The sequence below is a fragment of the Cydia splendana genome, chromosome Z, assembly GCF_910591565.1.
Source record: "Cydia splendana chromosome Z, ilCydSple1.2, whole genome shotgun sequence".
NCBI classification, from domain to species: domain Eukaryota; kingdom Metazoa; phylum Arthropoda; class Insecta; order Lepidoptera; family Tortricidae; genus Cydia; species Cydia splendana.
In genome coordinates, this window is record NC_085987.1 from 1,086,852 (window position 1) to 1,107,163 (window position 20,312).

Below are 20,312 nucleotides of genomic sequence, written 5' to 3' on the forward strand. Positions count from 1 at the left end.
TCCTTTACACCAATTTCCACCATTTTGAACTTTTTCCAAAAAACTAAACGACAGAAAAGTTATATTATATCTAACTACCCAACCTGCTCACAAAATTTCACGAGAATCGGTTGAGAACGCGACCTACAGAGGAGCACATCAGGAGTATCAGGACATACGAAAACATTTTTGCCCAAGCTGAAACGGAGACCTTTTCTAACGATCGGTCAAGTAATCTAGCTGTTTAGAATTGTGTTACCCTGAAGAAATGTATTGAATTCTACAATTCAAAGTCAAACGGAAATATAATTTGTAAGTATATTTTGTATAAAGCTAATGAAATGGCTTCAAGTTTTCGCATAAATCAATAGTCATATACCTAATTATATTCTAGGAAACATTTCTGTGACTTTATGTTCACTCTTGAACACAAACAGAGCCTGCGGAATTACAAAACACGACTGCATTCTGATTCCTAATATGCGCCGTGTCGTGCCGTGACAATACTGACAATAGTGATTCATGTTTAGAGCATGCCCACAGCATGCCTCGCTCGGGCTATACAGTTATCGAACGAGCGAGCGAAGCGAAACGAAGTTCTTACATTCGACTTGGTACACGCGGCCGGCTAGCGGCACGTCCCGGCATTTCGATGTTTTTAAGCTGAACTGTCAGAGGATAGTTTGATACTCAAGAATGAAATTGGGTAAACGTGTACTCGAGGGCATTATATTTTAGTCATTAAATTATGAGCAGGCTCAATCAAGGGATTATTGAGATTGAAGAGCTTAGAAGGCCAAAAAGCTGTTTGTGAGAGGTCTTGCTATTCTGGTCATTTTATTTGTAAAAACATGGTCGAGTTTAGTATCAAATGAAAGTTCTCGGTTTACACTTTTATATCTTTTTTAAATTTACCATTTTAAAATAATTAGCAAGATAAACATAAAATAAAATAAACATAATATAGGTATTTGACATTTGACAGGAAATATTTCGGCTTAGGCACAGATACAGTTTATTTTAATTTCTATGGTGACTTAAATCCAGGGGAGGGACAGTCGTATATAAAGCCCTTTATTCGAAAAAAATAGCGCCCTCTATATTACTTAACGCTATATTTTTTTTTAATATGGCTTCTTTTTATTTCGTCAAAACGTCTTAGAAGTCTTGTATCCAGGGCATGAAACGAAACAAAAAGACATCTTATAGAACAGATTATTTATAGATGGTCAAGCAAATCTTATCAGTAGAAAAAGGCGCGAAATTCAAATTTTCTATGAGACGCTATCCTTTCGCGCCTACATTTTTCAAATTTGCCGCCTTTTTCTACTGACAAGATCTGCTTGACCAAGTATATCCATCGTTGCCATGGAGGCGATTGTCACAAAAAACAACTTAGTCAAATAAAACTCAAAATATTAAAACACCGTATTTATTGTCTGTACTACGACATAATTCAGATAAAAAAAATACTTACGGTTTTACAATGTTAAATGAAACAAAGTTTTCATACGCCATCATAGTTGCTGAGAACTTTTTTACCAGAAAATTCAGAAAAAATCATGGCGGGTAGAATCACAAGTTGCTGCGTGTAATTTTGTTTCGTGGTCAATTGTGTGTTATTCCAGCCGTGTACCTACATGTGTATAGGTACCTACTTTATTTACATCAACAGTCAAGTTAAAAGTACCTAATCTGTTTTCGTGTATTAATAAATACCCTGAAGCCTTTTTTCAAAGTCGAAGTTTTTTACGTTCGCAACATAATTAGACGTTATTTATGCCCCCCCCCCCCCCCCCCTGATATTGACGTTGATATTTCTTGATATTTCAAAATGGATGCAAAACAGTTCCACGAGAGGGCTCTCTTTGTCCTATATATTAATTACATTATACATGGGTACTACTCTTTGCTTAAATCTATCAGTTAAGGGCTCCACAGATCCATTGCCGCCTCTATACTGCGACATAAAATAGTAGAAATTAAATAAAATGGAGCTCAAAAATGTCCATACTAAATTGTTGCCATGTGTAAGCATTTTACGTCAAAAATGTGACAGTTACGTAGAAAGTGGCGCCCTCATTTATGTTCTACTATTTTATGTCGCACTATACGAGTACCTAAGTAGGTTCAGAGTAAATAACTAATAAGTAGGTGCAACAATGAACAAAGTCAATGGCTCTATATAATTTTTGGTTAACCGCGAGTTCTCAGTTCGGGGCGAACTACTAGTCTAAGATAACTTAATATCTGACAATTCTTATACCTTATTTGAAAGAAATAAGGTATACCAGCAGTAAATAGTCAGTGTTAAGTGTATAAACTAAACATGGAAATGTGGTCATAATTTATAAATTTTATAATATTAATTCGGACCCGTGAAGGTCTAGGCCTCACAGAGCCAATAAGTAAATTAATTATCAAGTAAAAACTCATACAGTTAATATTGTTATAAATGAGAAGACCAATAAGCATTAACGACGGCCTGCAATGCACGTAATCACTTCTAGAGTTACAAGGTCCAGAGCGATGTATCGAGATAATTATTCACGGGAATACGACCCGCAGTGTGCCGGGTAATTTATGCTGAAAATAAATATACTGCTGAAAAATACGGGACGCTTTTATTAATCTATGAGGGCGTCCACTAGCTGGCGCAGTTGCGCGGAGTGGGTGAGCGGGTTAGTGAAAACTAGTATGATATGAGCAACGCTAACTGGCGCGGACGCGAGCGACGGATTTTGCCCGCGCAATAATCCGCGTGCGTGCGCCCGCTCCGTGCACCCGCGCCAGCTAGCGGACGCCCTCAAAGATAATGGTGCGGCTAAAGGGGTGAATAAAATAATAAATATACTCGCCCGAACATAGACCCCGCCATACAATAAAACTTACGCTCTCATTTTAAAACGTCATTCTGAAGTACAGTCGCCATCAGATATATCGGAGCGGCCAAGGTGCTCACAAATATCGGAACACGCCTCTATTGTCAGGGCGTTAGAGCGCGTGTTCAGATATTGTGAACACCTTGGCCGCTCCTATATATCTGATGGCGACTGTACCAGACATCTATATACTTATGTTACATTCATGCCAAATAGAAACCCCTAAGTCGGTCCCAGCAAGCGTAGCCGTAGGGGCTATTGTTGTACAAACTGCAACACTCTTAACTGTCCATCGGTGGACCTTATGCCTTACCGCTGCCCCAATATTACAGGGTTCTATGTTACATTTTAAAGATAGTCGAAATCGACTTAATGTCACTATGACAATGTTCAAATTTCAGTTCGATTAAAGTGAAACATAGAACCCTGTAATATTGGGGCAGCGTTATGTAATATGGTTTACGAACGGCCAGTTAACAGTGTGGGGGATGGTAAATAGTAAATCCCATCAAAAACATTACATGTAAAAAGGTGCAAGTCTCGCAACACTTCTACTACATACAAAAAAGTTTTGAGATGTAATGTGAAACCAAGTCGGTTATTTTAATCAGTGCCAGGGGGTGTTAAAACAGTATCAATAAGATATCTTTAATTTGTAATACATATAATGACCTGGCAATCGCACGGCTGCATAATGACATAAGGATCATCGTCAAATATAATTCTAATTGCACATAACGCTAGCGCGTAGTGTACCTTTACTTTACCTATTATTTGTAGGAACTGCAACAGTAACTTTGTAATAGCATATATTTATATGGAATTACAAACTTACTTATGCAGTAGTTCTTAGATCTTTAAAACGTGACTTATATTGCAATATTTTTAGGTTTTCTATGGCTAGATACGCTGAAAACTACCTATGTTTAAAATTTGAAGCTTGTGGGTATGCTAGAAGTACCTTAGAATTATGATGATCGGTGAGTCTGTCAGTGTCGAAATTAAGGTACTTTGACGTAAAATAATTCTTAAACTACAAGTTCAATCTGAATGTTTTTGAGATTATATGTAAAGCATGTTAAGCCCTATATGTCACTGAAAATTCAGGGTTCTAGCTTTAGCCAGCACAAAATTACAGGACGTCGAAAATGGCCTGACGCTTCGAGAAAAGGATGGTACGGCCGTGCCTCTTTGTTTTGCTCGACTTGGCGGGGGCACTGCCGTGCCCCCAGATACAGGAGAGCAGAGTGCCGGTTATGGTGTTGAAGTTTGACTGGTCAAAAGATTTGGGCTATTGCTGAGAGGTCCGGGCACCAGCCGTAACAATGCTTATACACACGTTATCGAGGCAGGCGTGACTCGCCGCTGACTATTAGATGGGCCCCTGAAACTGCCGTCGTAAAGACGACCAGCGGGCTCAGCACGGTTCCATTTTTATCGACTATCACTATGCGCGTCCCTTTCGCACTTACAAACTTGTTAGAACGTGACAGGCATGGTGATAAGGGATAAAAACGCGACCGTGCTAAGCCGCCAGGAGCAACACCGGTGCGAGCGGCTCAATCCATTATTATGTTTGAAGTGAAAACTTCTTTAGCGGCGCTGGGCACTTTTTGAGGTAAGGAAAAAATGATAAACTCGAGACAGCGTAACGCGATCACGTGACCGTAACGTTTAGATGGCCACTCATTTAGATGGCATTTAAATCAATAAAGAAAAACTCAATTACATTACATGAAAAAGGTTCTAATCATTTACGGGTTGAAATACGAGGATCTCACAGTTACATTATATCTTTATATCACTCAAATATAATTAAATAAAGCTACATCTTGATGATATCGCTAATAAAAGTGAACTCTAGTACTGGTCAATAAAACTCAAAATATCATGACCAAATATATTTAGATGCGAGGTCTGCAAGGTAACTTTACAATTTCTATTCGAATTTTAAACAATTAACGCTACAAATTTGAATTTCGAATTTTAAACAAGCTCACTGACCAGCAATTTAACGTAATTATACATAGTGCTGCAGACATTTTGGACTAGTCATCGAGTTTTCACTTCTGTCGGCACTCCCGGAGTGCAACCCGTTGTTTTTTTAATATTGAATTGTTATACAGATCAAAGTTTATGTTAAGAATAAGCAACTTTGTCAAGAATGTTAATGTTCACATCCGACCTTATAGAATTCACTTGGACTGTCCAGTCTCGTATAAATAGACATACTATAGTTTCATGCAATATTTTGTAAACTTTCATCGGAGCGTATAATTTATTCCACGGTTACGACTTACGATTAACCGAGTGTGTTCGACGAATTTGCGCGTTAACCGGTTGACTACCATTGTTTGCCTACCTGTTTAACTAATAATTCGTAAGCCCTATTTTTAATGACATAAGGTACCAGTGGCGGAGCGTCCATAGAACTCAATTCCCATCGGGCTTGTGCTTCAGGCTCTTGGGCCTTTTCTTTAAACTTATGAAGAAAAGGAAGGGCAACTTAGCTACGGCTTGCCTACGAACAATCTAGACGCGCCGCCACTGTAAGGTACAGCAATGGTTAGCCCCCTCTGAATTACAATGTGGCCGCTTTCGGATGAAAGAAGCGCCTGGCATCCGTTGGCTCGTTGGGTGGACGCCGTGGACAACATTCGGAAGATTGCGGGTCACTTCTGGATGAGATTAGCTCAGGACCGGGACAAGTGGCGTACTAGAAGAGAGGCCTATGCTCACAATAAAGGGATGACATGATGATGATGATGAATTACAATGAGATAATCGACTGGCGCTTTATATCAAATAAAGTATATACTTACGGTGTCTTAGTAAAAAAAATACCGCTAAGTTATATTTGGACTATTGTTTGATCATTTGAGCACGCTCGGTTTTTTGGATGCTGTGAAGAGTCAACTCGACAATGATGTAACCGTGTGTCACACCCGGATTTTCATATTTGTTTTTCTTTTAATCATGAGTTTCATGGCTATCGTAGGTAGTATTTCAGATTTCAGCCGGTACCTCAGACCCTCAGCGCTCCGCGCATTCTATTGAATACCTCCCAGGCGCATGGCACACTGCTGACACTGCAATTGCGCATCGGATGCAGTGTGCATTGCGCCTTAATGCAGAATGTGCTGCATGGCCCGGATGACATAGTCAGTAAACAAACAACCCAACTCCCAAAAAGCATTGTCTACGAACAAACGTGCTAATCTTCAGCCAATCATAACGATTTATTATTGTTACCCTTCGCAGGGCCGCCATCTTACTCGCCCACATGACTCATTATGCTGAGTCAGTCCCATAACATAAGCCACATATTGATACTATCGGGTCGTATCAATACAATAAGTACTCGAATATCCACAACCTTATAAGGGTTGTTTATTATTTTTGCACATATGTCACATATCCAACATACTTATGGATTTACTCATGTGTACCTTCATGAGCCTGTTTTTAGCGTTCCGTACCAAAGGGTAAAAACGGGACCCTATTACTATAGTTCGTTTTTTTTAGCATTAGAAATAAGGTAAACAATCTTGATGTGTCTTTTAATTGAAAAACACATTTTAAAAATAAGTAACGGCAAATATGTAACAATTATGAATCTAATACGATCATTTATATTCTTCTGCTTTCATAAGTAATAGTTTTTGATTTTTAAAAAGCGTTTTTCAATTAAAAGACATGTCAAAATCGCTTACCTTCTTTCAAGTTCTTTCTAATGCTAAAAAAACGAACTATAAGACTCCGCTGTCCGTCTGTCAGTCTGTCTGTCACCAGGCTGTATCTCATGAATCGTGATAGATAGATATGAAATTTTCACAGATAATGTATTTATGTTGCTGCTATAACAACAAATACTAAGAACAGAATAAATAAATATTTAAGTGGGGCTCCCATACAACAAACGGGATTTTATTGCCGTTTTTTGCGTAATGGTCGCGCGTTCGTGCGCGAGTCCGACTCACACTTGGCCGGTTTTTTCCACAGATCTGGATTAACGCTTATGCTTAAAGGGGCCCACTGATTACCAGTTCGCCAGACGATATCAGCCTAGCTGTCAGTTAAACGCATAATTTGACAGCTCCGAACAACTGACAGGCTGATATCGTCCGCCGAACTGGTAATCTGTGGCCCCTTAAGAATGCGTTTACGGTCCAGGGGCGCCCTCATTGTGGGAATTGTATTTTCTAATAAACCAGTTAATTTATGTTTATACATTTTATAATTAGTGTATTACTATTGTTGTACTACTGAATCCCCAACTTTTGGTCTTTGTCACATAAACTGAAATAATGACCAAACCAAATAGTATCATACAAAAAATAAGTGACCAAGTCGACCGGTCCACCGGGCTTTGTCACATCACATAGTTTTATTTTGCTTATTTTTTGCTTTATCATCTAAACGGAAAAATGTGGCCACCATTTGCCGTTAGGCTAGACAGAACCCTTATTCACCCCTTGCCTACGGACGGAACCCTAAAATTACAAGATAAAATGTCCACTCACCGACACATGTCCGAAAGTTGAGGCCGACGAGTTGCTTGAGCGATATAGGCCTCGAGAGTCGTATGTAGGAGCTGCCGTTGAAATAGGCCTCGGGCCTCTCGGAGGGGCCGAGCGGGGTCGCGGCCTTAGCTCCGACCCATAGCAGGAGGCTGAATCCTGTAACAAATAAACATAAATGGTTATTACACATTATAGAGGAGAAAGATAATCATAACGTTTCACATAAGTCGTGGATATCGGGTTTGAAAATTCAATTTTTAATTCTTGCTGTGTGTTATGTTATGTTATAAATGTTATAATGAATCATGAATTAGCACTGAGTTAGTATAAACTATAATAAGGGAGGTTCTAAGCCCTGTTTTGCTCTGCAGCTGAAAACACACATTTTTAACAAAATAAAAAATTTAGAGTATGACCACGCTAACTCTGCATGGGATTTGCAATGAATGATGTTAAATGTCATACTTCTCACTTTGTTCCGTTACCTTCTTCTACTTCTGTTAAAGTCGGTGCAAAGTTAGCTTCGACGACGGACTCTAAACTTGTACCCAATTACCCTTATCATTATCATAAAGATAGTGTACCTACAATCATAAGGGCGCTGCACCACCCGCCGTCCGGTACTTATGTACTCGTAAATATAGCTATCGGTAGACAGGTGCCAGATCGGCAGGTGATCTCAAGGCCGGGCTGTGGCGTTTTCTTGTGAGCTTTACTATTATTAATGTTATTATACCATATTCATATATCACATCATCATACCACACTTTATAAAGCTTTTTGGATCGTTACACTGGCAGTTTTCAAGTTTAATCATACGCAGCAATTACACGGAGAAAAATAGTACATTGTGTATTAAGGGCGGGAAATAAGAAATTACGAACGAGTGTCAATTTTAAGCCCGACGCGAAGCGAGGGCTTAAAATGTTCACGAGTTCGGAATTTCTTTACCGCCCGTGGCACACACAATGTTTTTCATCACACTTGTAAGGAAAAAAAGGAGAATTAATAAAAACAAACTTCTGTATAAAACACTTTTCCGCCCTAGGGCGAAAATTTCAATTTCCCGCCCGCAAGCCCTACGTGTAAATAAGTGTTTTTCATCACACTTGCTCGGAAAAGATTTTTTCCGCCCTAGGGCGAAAAATTCAATTTCCCGCCCGCAAGCCCTACGTGTAAATACATCTTTTCCGAGCAAGTGTGATGAAAAATATATTACAATATTACCAGATTGTATAGTAGTTATGATTCTAGTGAAGGAAAACAGATTTCAGCCATGTTTAATAGACTCGTATTTTGGACAATATTAGAATATTCTAGTTAAAATATTCTAGTACACTAAAACTCTGATATCGTTTTGGTAACAATCTAATAGTAACAGAGTAAAATATGCATTTAGCATACAACACTTTACAATAATTGCGATGTTTACAATATTTATTAATTCGGTTCACCATCATCTAGTTTAACACAGCAATAATAAAAGTGTGTATTACAAAATCTTTGTTTAGGGTCCACCTTATGTAATTCATTTATAGGTACTAGATTTTCTCGTACCTGTTAGCGGATTTTTAATACTTATTACTTACTCGAAATTTCTTGATTACTATGAATATTTTTACACATAACTAGATACGTTCTCTGTTGTCTAACATACTCTTTTTAATGATAACAATAAAGAGTGGTTCCAGCAACAATAAAAATTGTTGGCATTACAATATTCTTGCACACTAAACAAAATATTATTTGCCTGTAACGAAAAACTGTTCAGTCCACGATATGAGCTAACTGCGGCCCCCCGCACCCCTGCGCCGCCGCCCGCAGCGCCCAGAACATTCTGTCATTTTCACCGAAGTCCGGACAGAGTTCATTTCAAGTGTCGCCAATAATAAATGAATCAGGTTGCATTCCTGTTTAGATCACTGGTTTTAGCAAATAAAAGTGTCTGTGTGTAGTGAACAAAGGCGGACGAAGCGAATAGCGGTTTAATTGAAAATTTATACATATGTTGCTAATAGTGATAAGGCTATATTGGAGTGTTGTGTTTGCTACCAAAATTATCTCTGTGTTATATTTGCCATACGCTCACTAAAATTGCGGCCGATAATTTATGTTATGTACTACTAAAATTAAAACGAATTGAAAAAAAAAGTTTGTTTTTACTTTACTCATAGTAATTATTTAGGATTGAGATTTTTCTGTTTATGTTTCAGGCCATCACACCTATACCACAAACATCATTATTGCGGACTAAGCCAATGTAGGTACTTACTGCCGAGTTAAACAGAATAATGTTAAACACCTTAGGTAAGTCTTCGTCGCAACAAAAGCATGTTAAAGCGAAGACTCACCTAAGATATTTAACCTAACTCTGTTTCACTCGACAGTATATTACAATTTCAGTCCGCAATAATGATTTACTGAACACAAATATAAAACCCGTTACCCTCTACAATATATATAGTAAACAGAACATACTGTTTATTTCATGCCACAACAATTATATTTAACACAAACATAAATCTGGTATTCTCCAATACTGCATATAGTAAACAGAAATTGTTGATTATTTCAGTCAGCTAAAATTATACTTAAAACTAATAAAAAATCTGGTGAACACTAATGAAATATCTGATAAACTCTACCCTGTCCTATAATGATGGCTACATATAGGTTTTGTATACTACACAAAATTTATTTTCTACGATACTAGGTATGTGGGTAATAGGAACTAAAAATGATGTTTTAAAGAACTAGCATCTTCTATTAATGTGTAAAAAAAGTCTAGTTGTCACATATAATACAATAAAATCAAGTTAAATTTACAATATTCTGGTAAAGAACACTAGATTTTTTTCTCCGTGTAGGTTCACTTCTTTCCGCATAAAGGACAAGTCATGCTAGAACGGTCCGGGCCGAGGCGTCCGACACTTCGTTCCCTATAGAAAGCATCACATGATCACCTATCAGTGTTGGGCATTCAAGAATAAAATCATTATTTGAATAAGAATTCGTAGGAATAAAATCATCTCGATTTTATTCCCGTCAAAAATATTCAAATAATTTTGGTCGGGAATAATTCGTATGAGAAAAAATTGAATGAGAATAACTTATTCTTAATCAAATAAATATAATCATGATTTTTAATTGAAATAATATTCCACGAATAAAAATGTAGTTCGGGTACCGTATAGGTACTAATTACGTATAGTTAGGTAGATGTAATAGTAGTTAGTCTCTTGTCTAATTTATACCTATTTTATGGAATAAAATCTTACAAATTGACTGTCGCATAACGCATAGTTTCAGTAACCGTATTATTTTTAATTTACTAATCAAATCATTAGGTTCAATTTAACTGGTCTAGGGGCCTAGCCAAGATGCCAATCGTTTGCGCTCCGACAACGAAGCGCTTTGTCTCTATCACTCTTACATATTAGTGCGATAGAGAGACGGAGGTAGCGTTTCGTTGAAGTAGCGCAACCCATTGGCATGTTGGCTACGCACTCAAGGTGCCTTCGATTCGATTCGATTTTGAAGGTGCCTAGCCAAGATGCCAATTTTTGTTTTTAATTTAATAATCACATCATCAGGTAAATTTAACCGTTCTGGGGGCCTAGTCAACATGCCAATCGCTTGCGCTCCAACAACAAAGCGCTTTCTGTTTCTATCACTCTTACATATTAGTGCGATAGAGAGACAGAGATAGAGTTTTGTTGTCGTAGCGCAAACGATTGGCATATTGGCTACGAACCCAAGGAACCTAGCCAAGATGACAATTTTTGTTTTTAATTTAATAACCAAATCATTACGGAGGATGGAGCGCAAGCGATTGGCATGTTGGCTAGGCCCCCAGAACAGCTAAATTTACCTAATTTGGTTATTAAATCAAAAACTAAAATTGGCATCTTGGCAAGGCACATGGAAGCGTAGCCAACATGCCAAACGTTTGCGCCACGACAACAAAACGCTATATGTCTCTCTATCGCACTAATATGTAAGAGTGATAGAGACAGAAAGCGCTGCGTTGGCGGAGCGCAAGCGATTAGCATATTGGCTAGGCCCCCTGAACAGCTAAATTGTACCCAAAGATTTGGTTATTAAATTAAAAACAAAAATTGACATCTTGGCTAGGCACCTTGGGTGCGTAGCCAATATGCCAATCGTTTGCGCTACGAGAACGAAACGGTATCTCTGTCCCTCTATCGCACTAATATGTAAGAGTGATAGAGACAGAAAGTGCTTCGTTATCGGAGCACAAGCGATTGGCATCTTGGCTAGGCCCCCAGAAAAGCTAAATTTACTTAATGATTTGGTTATGAAATTAAAAACAAAAATTGTCATCTTTGCTTAGCACCTTGGGTGCGTAGCCAACATGACAATCGTTTGCGCTACGACAACAAAACGCTATCTCTGTCTCTCTATTGCACTAATATGTAAGAGTGATAGAGACAGAAAGCGCTAAAAACAGCTAAATTGTACCTTATGATTTGGTTATTAAATTAAAAACAAAAATTGGCATCTTAGCTAGGCACCCAATCGTTTGCGCTACGAGTGCTACGACAACGAAACGCTATCTGTCTCTGTATCGCACTAATATGTAAGAGTGATAGAGAGAGACCATGCGCAACTCTACGGAGCGTCAACGTTTGGCATGTTGGCTAAGCACCCTGATCGGATGATAGAACTAGATAGCGTATAGCGGAACTCTTCAATGTGTACCTATACCTAAACTAAAGTAACAAATATCAAATCAATCCGACTTTTAAATAGAAGGGTGAAAATCAACTTACAAAATTTAACCAATTGTACTACAAAAATTAACTTAATTCTAAATAACATTTTAATTGAATAAAACCTTAGTTAGAATAGCCTCAATTCTAGAATAATTATTCTGTTTTTTATTCCGCATTTAAAATAAAAGTCACATGATTTATTCACCTTAATTTTATTCTAAAATAACTAGTGCAAGAATTATTCTAATTCAAATTGATTTGAATAAGAATAAAATTTCTGTTTTTATTCTTATTCTTATTCAAGTTACGCTACGTCTTACGTAGGCGAACAACGCGCGAACGCGGCGCGGCGCGGCGCGGCGCGGCGCGGCGCGGCTAAATCAATCCTTTGATGCCCATAGAAGTGTCCTACGTAAGCGATCTCGTTGCGAACGCGGCGCGGCGCGATTTGCACGCGAATGTCGGGCGGCGAGGCGCGGCGCGGCGCGGCGGCGGCGCGGCGAGACGCGGCACGGAAAAAACAAACCGTTGTTGCATATGGAAGTGTCCTAGGTGAGCGATTTTGACGCGATGGCGAAGCGGCGCGGCGGCGGCGCGGCGCGGCGCGGAACGGGCGCGATCAATCCATTTGATTTTTAGACGCGAATATGACGCGGCTAGAGGCGTTGCGTATATAGAATTACCGGCTATGATTTGATTAGTCGACTCCCGTTTGATTTCTTTATAGGATTTCCTGTAATCTATAGGCACAAAACTAAAAAATATTCAAATTCGCGGAAATTGGCATAAAAGACTTAACTCCAGTAGCGTCTATGGCACTTACGACTATTCTGAGTTCGCTGTAATAAAGATTCGGCAAAGTAATTTATGTCATTATTTTAATTTTTTTAAGCTAATTGCGAAGTTACAGCTCACAGAAAAGAGCAACTACTTTGGTTTTTAACCGCCTTAAAAAAAAGGAGGTTCTCAGTTTGACCGGTATGTATTTATGTATGTATGTTTGTCCGTGATTTTGATGCGGTTTTCAGTGGGATTGAGAGTGCGAGTGCGAGTGCGAGTGGGAGAGGGAGTGGGTCCCTGTATTACGTGCGCGCAGCAAGATCAATCGATCGTCATAATGAGACAAAAATAAATAAAACGAAATAAAAAAGTAAAAATATAAATAAATCAATTAAAAAAAAACAAACATAAAAGCAAAATAACTTAATATAATTTCTTTAAAAAAACCGGCCAAGTGCGAGTCAGACTCGCGTTTCTAGGGTTCCGTACATAATTCCGACTCCCGCTTGACTTCACATTTCTAATAGGTTTTCCTGTCATCTATAGGTAAAGAACTATTTTGTATATTTTTTTTTCAAAATTTTAGACCCAGTAGTTTTGGAGATAAATGGTCATTTTTTGGCTATTTTCTTAAATAACTTCGAACCTATGTATTTTAAAATTATAAAAAAAACATGTCCATCTTTAAGTTACTAATGTACATATGTGTACCAAATTTCAACTTAATTGGTCCAGTAGTTTCCGAGAAAATAGGCTGTGACAGACGGACAGACAGACAGACGCACGAGTGATCCTATAAGGAGTATAAGGGTTCCGTTGTTTCCTTTTGAGGTCCTTCCAACCCACTGAAAAGCACAAAATATTTTTTTATATACCAGACCCCACCCCTATCCTTGTCCAGTCCCTATCCCGTCGTAAAGCCAATTTCTGCCAAAACGTAATTAATCCATACTATCCATACTATATTAATACTAATATTATAAATATATATAATATTATAAAGGCGAAAGTGTGTCTGTCTGTCTGTAACCTCTTCACGCTTAAACCGCTGAACCGATTTAGTTGAAATTTGGTATAGGGATAGTTTGAGTCCCGGGGAAGGACATAGGATAGTTTTTATGTCGGTAATCATCCCTGAAGAGAGTGCAAGGGGGGGTGGAATTGAAAGAGTTAAAGAATTGCCTAATAATTGAATCAAGCAATGCGCGAATTGAATCATTGCTATTAGAATTATCCAGGCGCCATACCTACTTTAGCTGCTGTCACTAATTCCACGCAGACGAAGTCGCGGGCAAAAGCTAGTAATATTATAAATGCGAAAGTGTGTCCGTCTGTCTGTCTGTCTGTCTGTCTGTTACCTCTTCACGCTTAAACCGCTGAACCGATTTTCATGAAATTTGGTATAGAGATAGTTTGAGTCCCGGGGAAGGACATAGGGTAGTTTTTATCCCAGAAATCCCTCTTTAAGGGGGTGAAAAAGGGGGTGGAAGTTTGTATGGGGAATCAACAACCTTTTCTTCAACAATTCTTCAACTTCTACTTCTCTAACTTCAACTTCTCCAACTCGAACTTTTCCAACCTTTTCAACGTCGTCAACTTCAACTTCTTCAACCTTTTCAACTTCAACTTTAACTTCTCCTACTTCATCTTCTCTAACTTCAACTTCTCCTACTTCTTTAACTTCATCAACTTCTCTAACTTCAACTTCTCCTACTTCTTCAACTTCTTCAACCTTTTCAACGTCTTCAACTTTAACTTCTCCTACTTATTCAACTACTTCAACCTTTTCAACTTCTTCAACTTCTCCTACTTCAACTTCAACTTCTCCAACCTTTTCAACTTCTACTTCTCTAACTTCAACTTCTTCAACTTCAACTCCTACTTCTTCAACTCGTCCTTCAACTTCTACTTCTTCAACTTCTCTAACTTCATCTTCTCCAACTCGAACTTCTTCAACTTCTCCAACTTCTTCATTTTCTACTTCTATAACTTCAACCAGGGACCGTTACCGGTATTCTGACTACAGGTTATTATTGAGGTATAACCGGTGTAATTTGAATTTGGGTATTTATATCACTTAAGCTCCGAATAGAGGTATTCGAATACCGGTATTCAATAGTGTTACCGGTTTAGCCAATTGACAACAAATACCACTATTTGATAGTTTACTCCTAAAGCTATTACCGGTAATAAGTAAGTGCCAATACCGGTTGTAGTAGTACCACGATTCGTTCCTTCGCTACTCGTCAAGGACGTTGTCCGGCCCGCTTGTAAAGTTGTAAATACTTAAGATCCGAATCTTAGAATGCCCGTTTTCATGTTGGTTGGTAAAATTAGCTGTTAGGTGATGATTTTCAATGATAAATATTTAATAGCGTTCATTTGATTCATTTAATTGTTTTTTTTTGTTGATTTAATTGTATTTTATTACGTATGTAGTTTATAATCTCAAATATATGAGCGCCGATTAGACGTGCGCGCCGCCGCCATAAGGAGTCCGCGCGCCGCCGCCGCCGCCGGTAGATTAAAATGCGCGCCGAATATTTTTTATAAGACAGTATTATGCAGCGTTAAAATATGTAATAGGTTATAGTCCGATAAGAAATAGTTGAAATGGGCGCCACTTCCTACGTAACTCTCACATTTTTGACGTAAAATACTTACTTAAACATGGCAATAATTACGTACCTACTTACGGAATTTTTTTGGTCATTTAATTTAATTTCTACTATTTTATGTCGCACCAACACCATACTAACTATTTATTATGTGGCAGTACGATTTACATAAAAATGTGTTGTATGTACCATGTACCTATGGGTAAAACACATTTACAAAGTATAATGTCCAGTGTTTTAACCGTTGTCGATTACAGGGCTCTAGTGCCAAGTATGCGAAGAGTAAAATTATCACGTTTTCTGGTAGTTTTTATGTATATGAATTAAACAGAGGGATTTTAGGTGTTTCAAAATCTTTTAAAAAGTCATTACTTGTCGTATTGCAACGTAATGAACCAAATAGATAAAAAAATATTATTACGGTTTTTTTTTCCTGTGCGTTCATCAAGACATCAAGAGACAGACCCGATTTCATTTGAGAAATTTCTTACGAAAATATTGAAAAAATTGCATGCATTGTTGTATACCATTGCTCAGATGTTGCTGCATCCTACGATACCCCGCTAAGTTTGATTTAATGTTAATAAAATGACGCCAATGACTGGTAAAATTTTACCACCTACGAGCTATAAAGCTTTTAGAAAAATATAAAAATAATAGGTTTTACTTTAGTTCATAACATAAGTTGACATTATCAGTAAGTGTATTTGTAATTAAAAATGCAATTATTCTATATTTATTAAAAAAAAACATGAATTTGACAAAAAAAACCTTATGCATATAAAGTACTATATACTAACTAGGCAACGTCCAAAATACTAGACGTCTTTTCATTATTTACACCGACTGGCAACATCCAACATATTTGACATACCTATGTTTTTTTCGAAACTATTATAAATAGATTTTTTTCATGATTTTTCTACAATAAACAACCACATAATAAGATAATAACACCAAAAAAATGATACTAACACAGTTTTTTGAGATTTTTTTCCCTTGTCGATTTAAGGGTTAAGCATGGCTTTTCATTATACGTCTTAATATTGAAAAGTTGAAAAATTCCACGCCGCCGCCGTGGATTTTTTTCTGGCGCGCCGCCACCCAATTTTTTTCGACCGGCGCGCACGTCTAGCGCCGCCCAATAGGCATTTAGCCGGCGGCGGTTCGCCGGTCAAAATTGGTTGGCGGTGGCGGCGAATCGGCGGCGTAGCCTTGAAAACTTGGTTTATGCGAAGAGAATTCAAACCTTAATTCATTTAATTTCATTTCATTTAATTTATTGAATTATGGTAGGATAAAAGTTTTTCATGGCATTAACTGTAGATAAGCAGCATAATGATCATCTCTTTATATTGTGAGGTTACTGTTAATTGAATCTATCACTAATTCACTACACTTTATAAAACAAAGTCCCCCGCCGCGTCTGTCTGTAACTATATGAATGTATGTTCACGATGAACTCAAATCAAAACCTACTCAACTGATTTTCATGCGGATTTCAGCTATCAATAGAAAGATTTTTGAGGAAGCTTTAGTTTAGGTGTACAATTTGTTAAGGTTTTGTGTAATCCGTGCGAAGTCAGTGCGGGTAGCTATAGTCAAATATAATAGTTATTATATGTACGTATCGCCAGGAGAGGTGAATGATTACACACACTGCTCGCACAGACCACCTACTAATCGCAAAAATAGTATGAATGAATCAATGAGTGAATGTGACTTAAATGTACGATATTAAAAGCCTATAAAAACCCCTTCAAGAAACTTTTTTGCAGTTGATATCAACTTGATATTGGTACGAAATACGGAACCCTAAAAAGAATATTAATTTCAAAAATGTCTCAAAAATTGTATTGAACAACTATTTACAACTAATATTGCTCAAAGGTTAACTGGAAGAGATCCCTTAAAGGCATAAGTTCGCCTTTGTACTAATGACGAATGTTATTTTTCCTGTTTTGTTTTGATTTTTGTACAATAAAGTGTTTTACTACTACTACTATATTAAAGCAGAAGGAGTTCAAAATAAAGTTCCAGTTAATCCTTGTTTAATATTCGCTGAAAGTTGTTGAGCATTAGACTTTTCTGAGTGAGCACTCTATGTATTTTTTTCTTTATGTGGTTAAATGCACGATGCACGTAATGATTATTTTTAGATATAATTTTAATTTATATTTTTGTTCGGTAAATAAAACAAAAATATGATATGAAAAGTTTTCTTGATTTCTATTTAAAGTTAATTGTTTTTATATAAAGTACCATCTCTTAAAATATCGGTACCTAATTTGTTAGCACGTTATATAAAAGCAATAAATTCCCGATCAAACTAATCTGCATAGCATTTGCAACGACAACGTGTGTAAATATCATCGTTAATGTCAAAATTCTATGAAAATATGACGTTTATATTATAATAACACTTCCTCACTTTGTTCTGTTCAAATCGGTGCAAAGTTAGCTTAGACAGACTCTAGTATCTAACAAGGTCACGCCGATGCCACACCGATAGCGCAGAATTTTGGCGGCGGCGGCGGCGCGAAAATTTTGGCGGCGCGGCGCTCATATTTCATATGGAAATGTTTTCTGGGATTAATTATTTTCATTAATTCATTCATTAACCTCGTGCCTTGAAACGGTCGCAACGCTCAATTTTACAGATTTCGAACCACTTGCTACGCTCGTGGTTAAATCATGAAATCTTTCGCTTGTACAGCGATCAATATAAGCATGAGCAAAAAGAATAGATAGTAAGTTACATATGTCTTTGGCATGAGGACTTAACAACAACTTTAACCTCTTGTCGCAAAGTTTTTGGTTACTCTTTGATCAAGTGCAATGAATACCGGTATTAAATACGAAAACCATTACCGGTATACTGAATACCTGTTATTATTGAGGTATTAATGAATACCGGTATTTCATTATGTCAATTAGTGTACAAATAGCGATAAAGACAAAAACGGAATGACAGCAATACCTCTAATGCGAATATAGGTATAACATTTTAACCGGTATTCGTTTGACAGTTTTTATACAGGTATTTAATAAAACCGGTTATACGGTCCCTGACTTCAACATCTCCTACTTCTTGAACTTCAACTTCTCCAACCTTTTCAACTTCTTCAAGTCCTCCAACCTTTTCAACTTCTTCAAGTTCTCCAACGTTTTCAACTTCTTCAACTTCAACTTCTTCAAATTCGACTACTCCAACCTTTTCAACTTCAACTTCTCCAACTTCCTCAAATTCGACTTCAACTTCTCCAACTCTAACTCTTCCACTTTTGCACCTTCTTCAACTTCTCCAACTTTTTTTAACTTCTCCAACTTTTTCAACTTCCTCAATTTCTCCAACTTATTTATCTTCCTACTTCTTCAATTCATCCAACTTCTTCAAATGTTCCAACTTTTTCAACTTCTTCAACTTCGACTTCTCCAACTTCTTTAACTTCAACTTCTCCAACTTCTTCAACTTCAACGTCTCCCACTTCTTCAACTTCAATATCTCCTACTTCTTCAACTTCAACTTCTCCAACCTTTTCAACTTCTTCAACTTCTTCAAATTCAACTTTAACTTCTCTAACTCGAACTTAGTCAACTTTTTCAACTTCTCAAACTTCTTCAACTTCTCCAACTTTAAATTGTCCAACTTCAACTTCTCAAACTTCAACTTCAACTTCTCCAACCTTTTAAACTTCGACTTCTCCAACTTCTTTAACTTCAACTTCTTCCACTTCTTCAACTTCAACATCTCCTACTTCAACTTCAACTTCTCCAACCTTTCAACTTCTTCAAATTCTCCAACCTTTTCAAGTTCTTCAACTTCAACTTCTTCAAATTCAACTTCAACTTCTCCAACTTCTTCAACTTCTCCAACTTCAACTTCTCCAACCTTTTCAATTTCTTCAACTTCTCTAACTTCAACTTCTACTTCTTCAACATCAACTTCTTCAACTTCGACTTCTCCAACTTCTTTAACTTCAACTTCTTCAACTTCAACTTCTCCCACTTCTTCAACTTCAACATCTACTTCTTCAAGTTATCCAACCTTTTCAACTTCTTCAACTTCAAATTCAACTTCAACTTCTCCGACTTCTTCAACTTCTCTAACTTCAACTTCTCCAACCTTTTCAATTTCTTCAACTTCTCTAACTTCAACTTTTTCTACTTCTTCAACTTCAACTTCGACTTCTCCAACTTCTTCTACTTCAACTTCTCCAACCTTTTCAATTTCTTCAACTTCTCTAACTTCGACTTCGCCAACTTCCTTAACTTCAACTTCTTCAACTTCAACTTCTCCCACTTCTTCAACTTCAACATCTACTTCTTCTAGTTATCCAATCTTTTCAACTTCAACTTCTCCAAAATCTTCAAATTCAACTTCAACTTCTCCTACTCGAACTGCTTCAACTTTTTCAACTCCTCCAACTTATCCTACTTCTTCATCTTCAACTTTTTCAACTTCGACTTCTCCAGCTTCTTTAACTTCAACTTCTTCAACTTCAACTTCTCCCACTTCTTCAACTTCAACATCTTCTACTTCTTGAACTTCAACTTCTCCAACCTTTCAACTTCTTCAAGTTCTCCAACCTTTTCAACTTCTTCAACTTCAACTTCTCCAACTTCTTCAAATTCAACTTCAACTTCTCCAACTCTAACTGCTTCAACTTTTTCAACTTCTCCAACTTCTCCAACTTCAACTTCTCCAACCTTTTCAATTTCTTCAACTTCTCTAACTTCAACTTCTCCTACTTCTTCAACTTCAACTTCGACTTCTCCAACTTCTTCTACTTC

General features: G+C 37.4%; 1 protein-coding gene across 1 annotated transcript in view; it reads right to left on the bottom strand.

The window, feature by feature from the left end:
• LOC134805184 (protein crumbs) overlaps positions 1-20,312 on the bottom strand; it is a 140,918-nt gene that overhangs the window by 73,365 nt on the left and 47,241 nt on the right. The window contains exon 2 of the mRNA XM_063778493.1: positions 7,385-7,540. Coding sequence (XP_063634563.1) covers positions 7,385-7,540 — 156 coding nt within the window. The remainder of the gene's footprint in view (positions 1-7,384; positions 7,541-20,312) is intronic.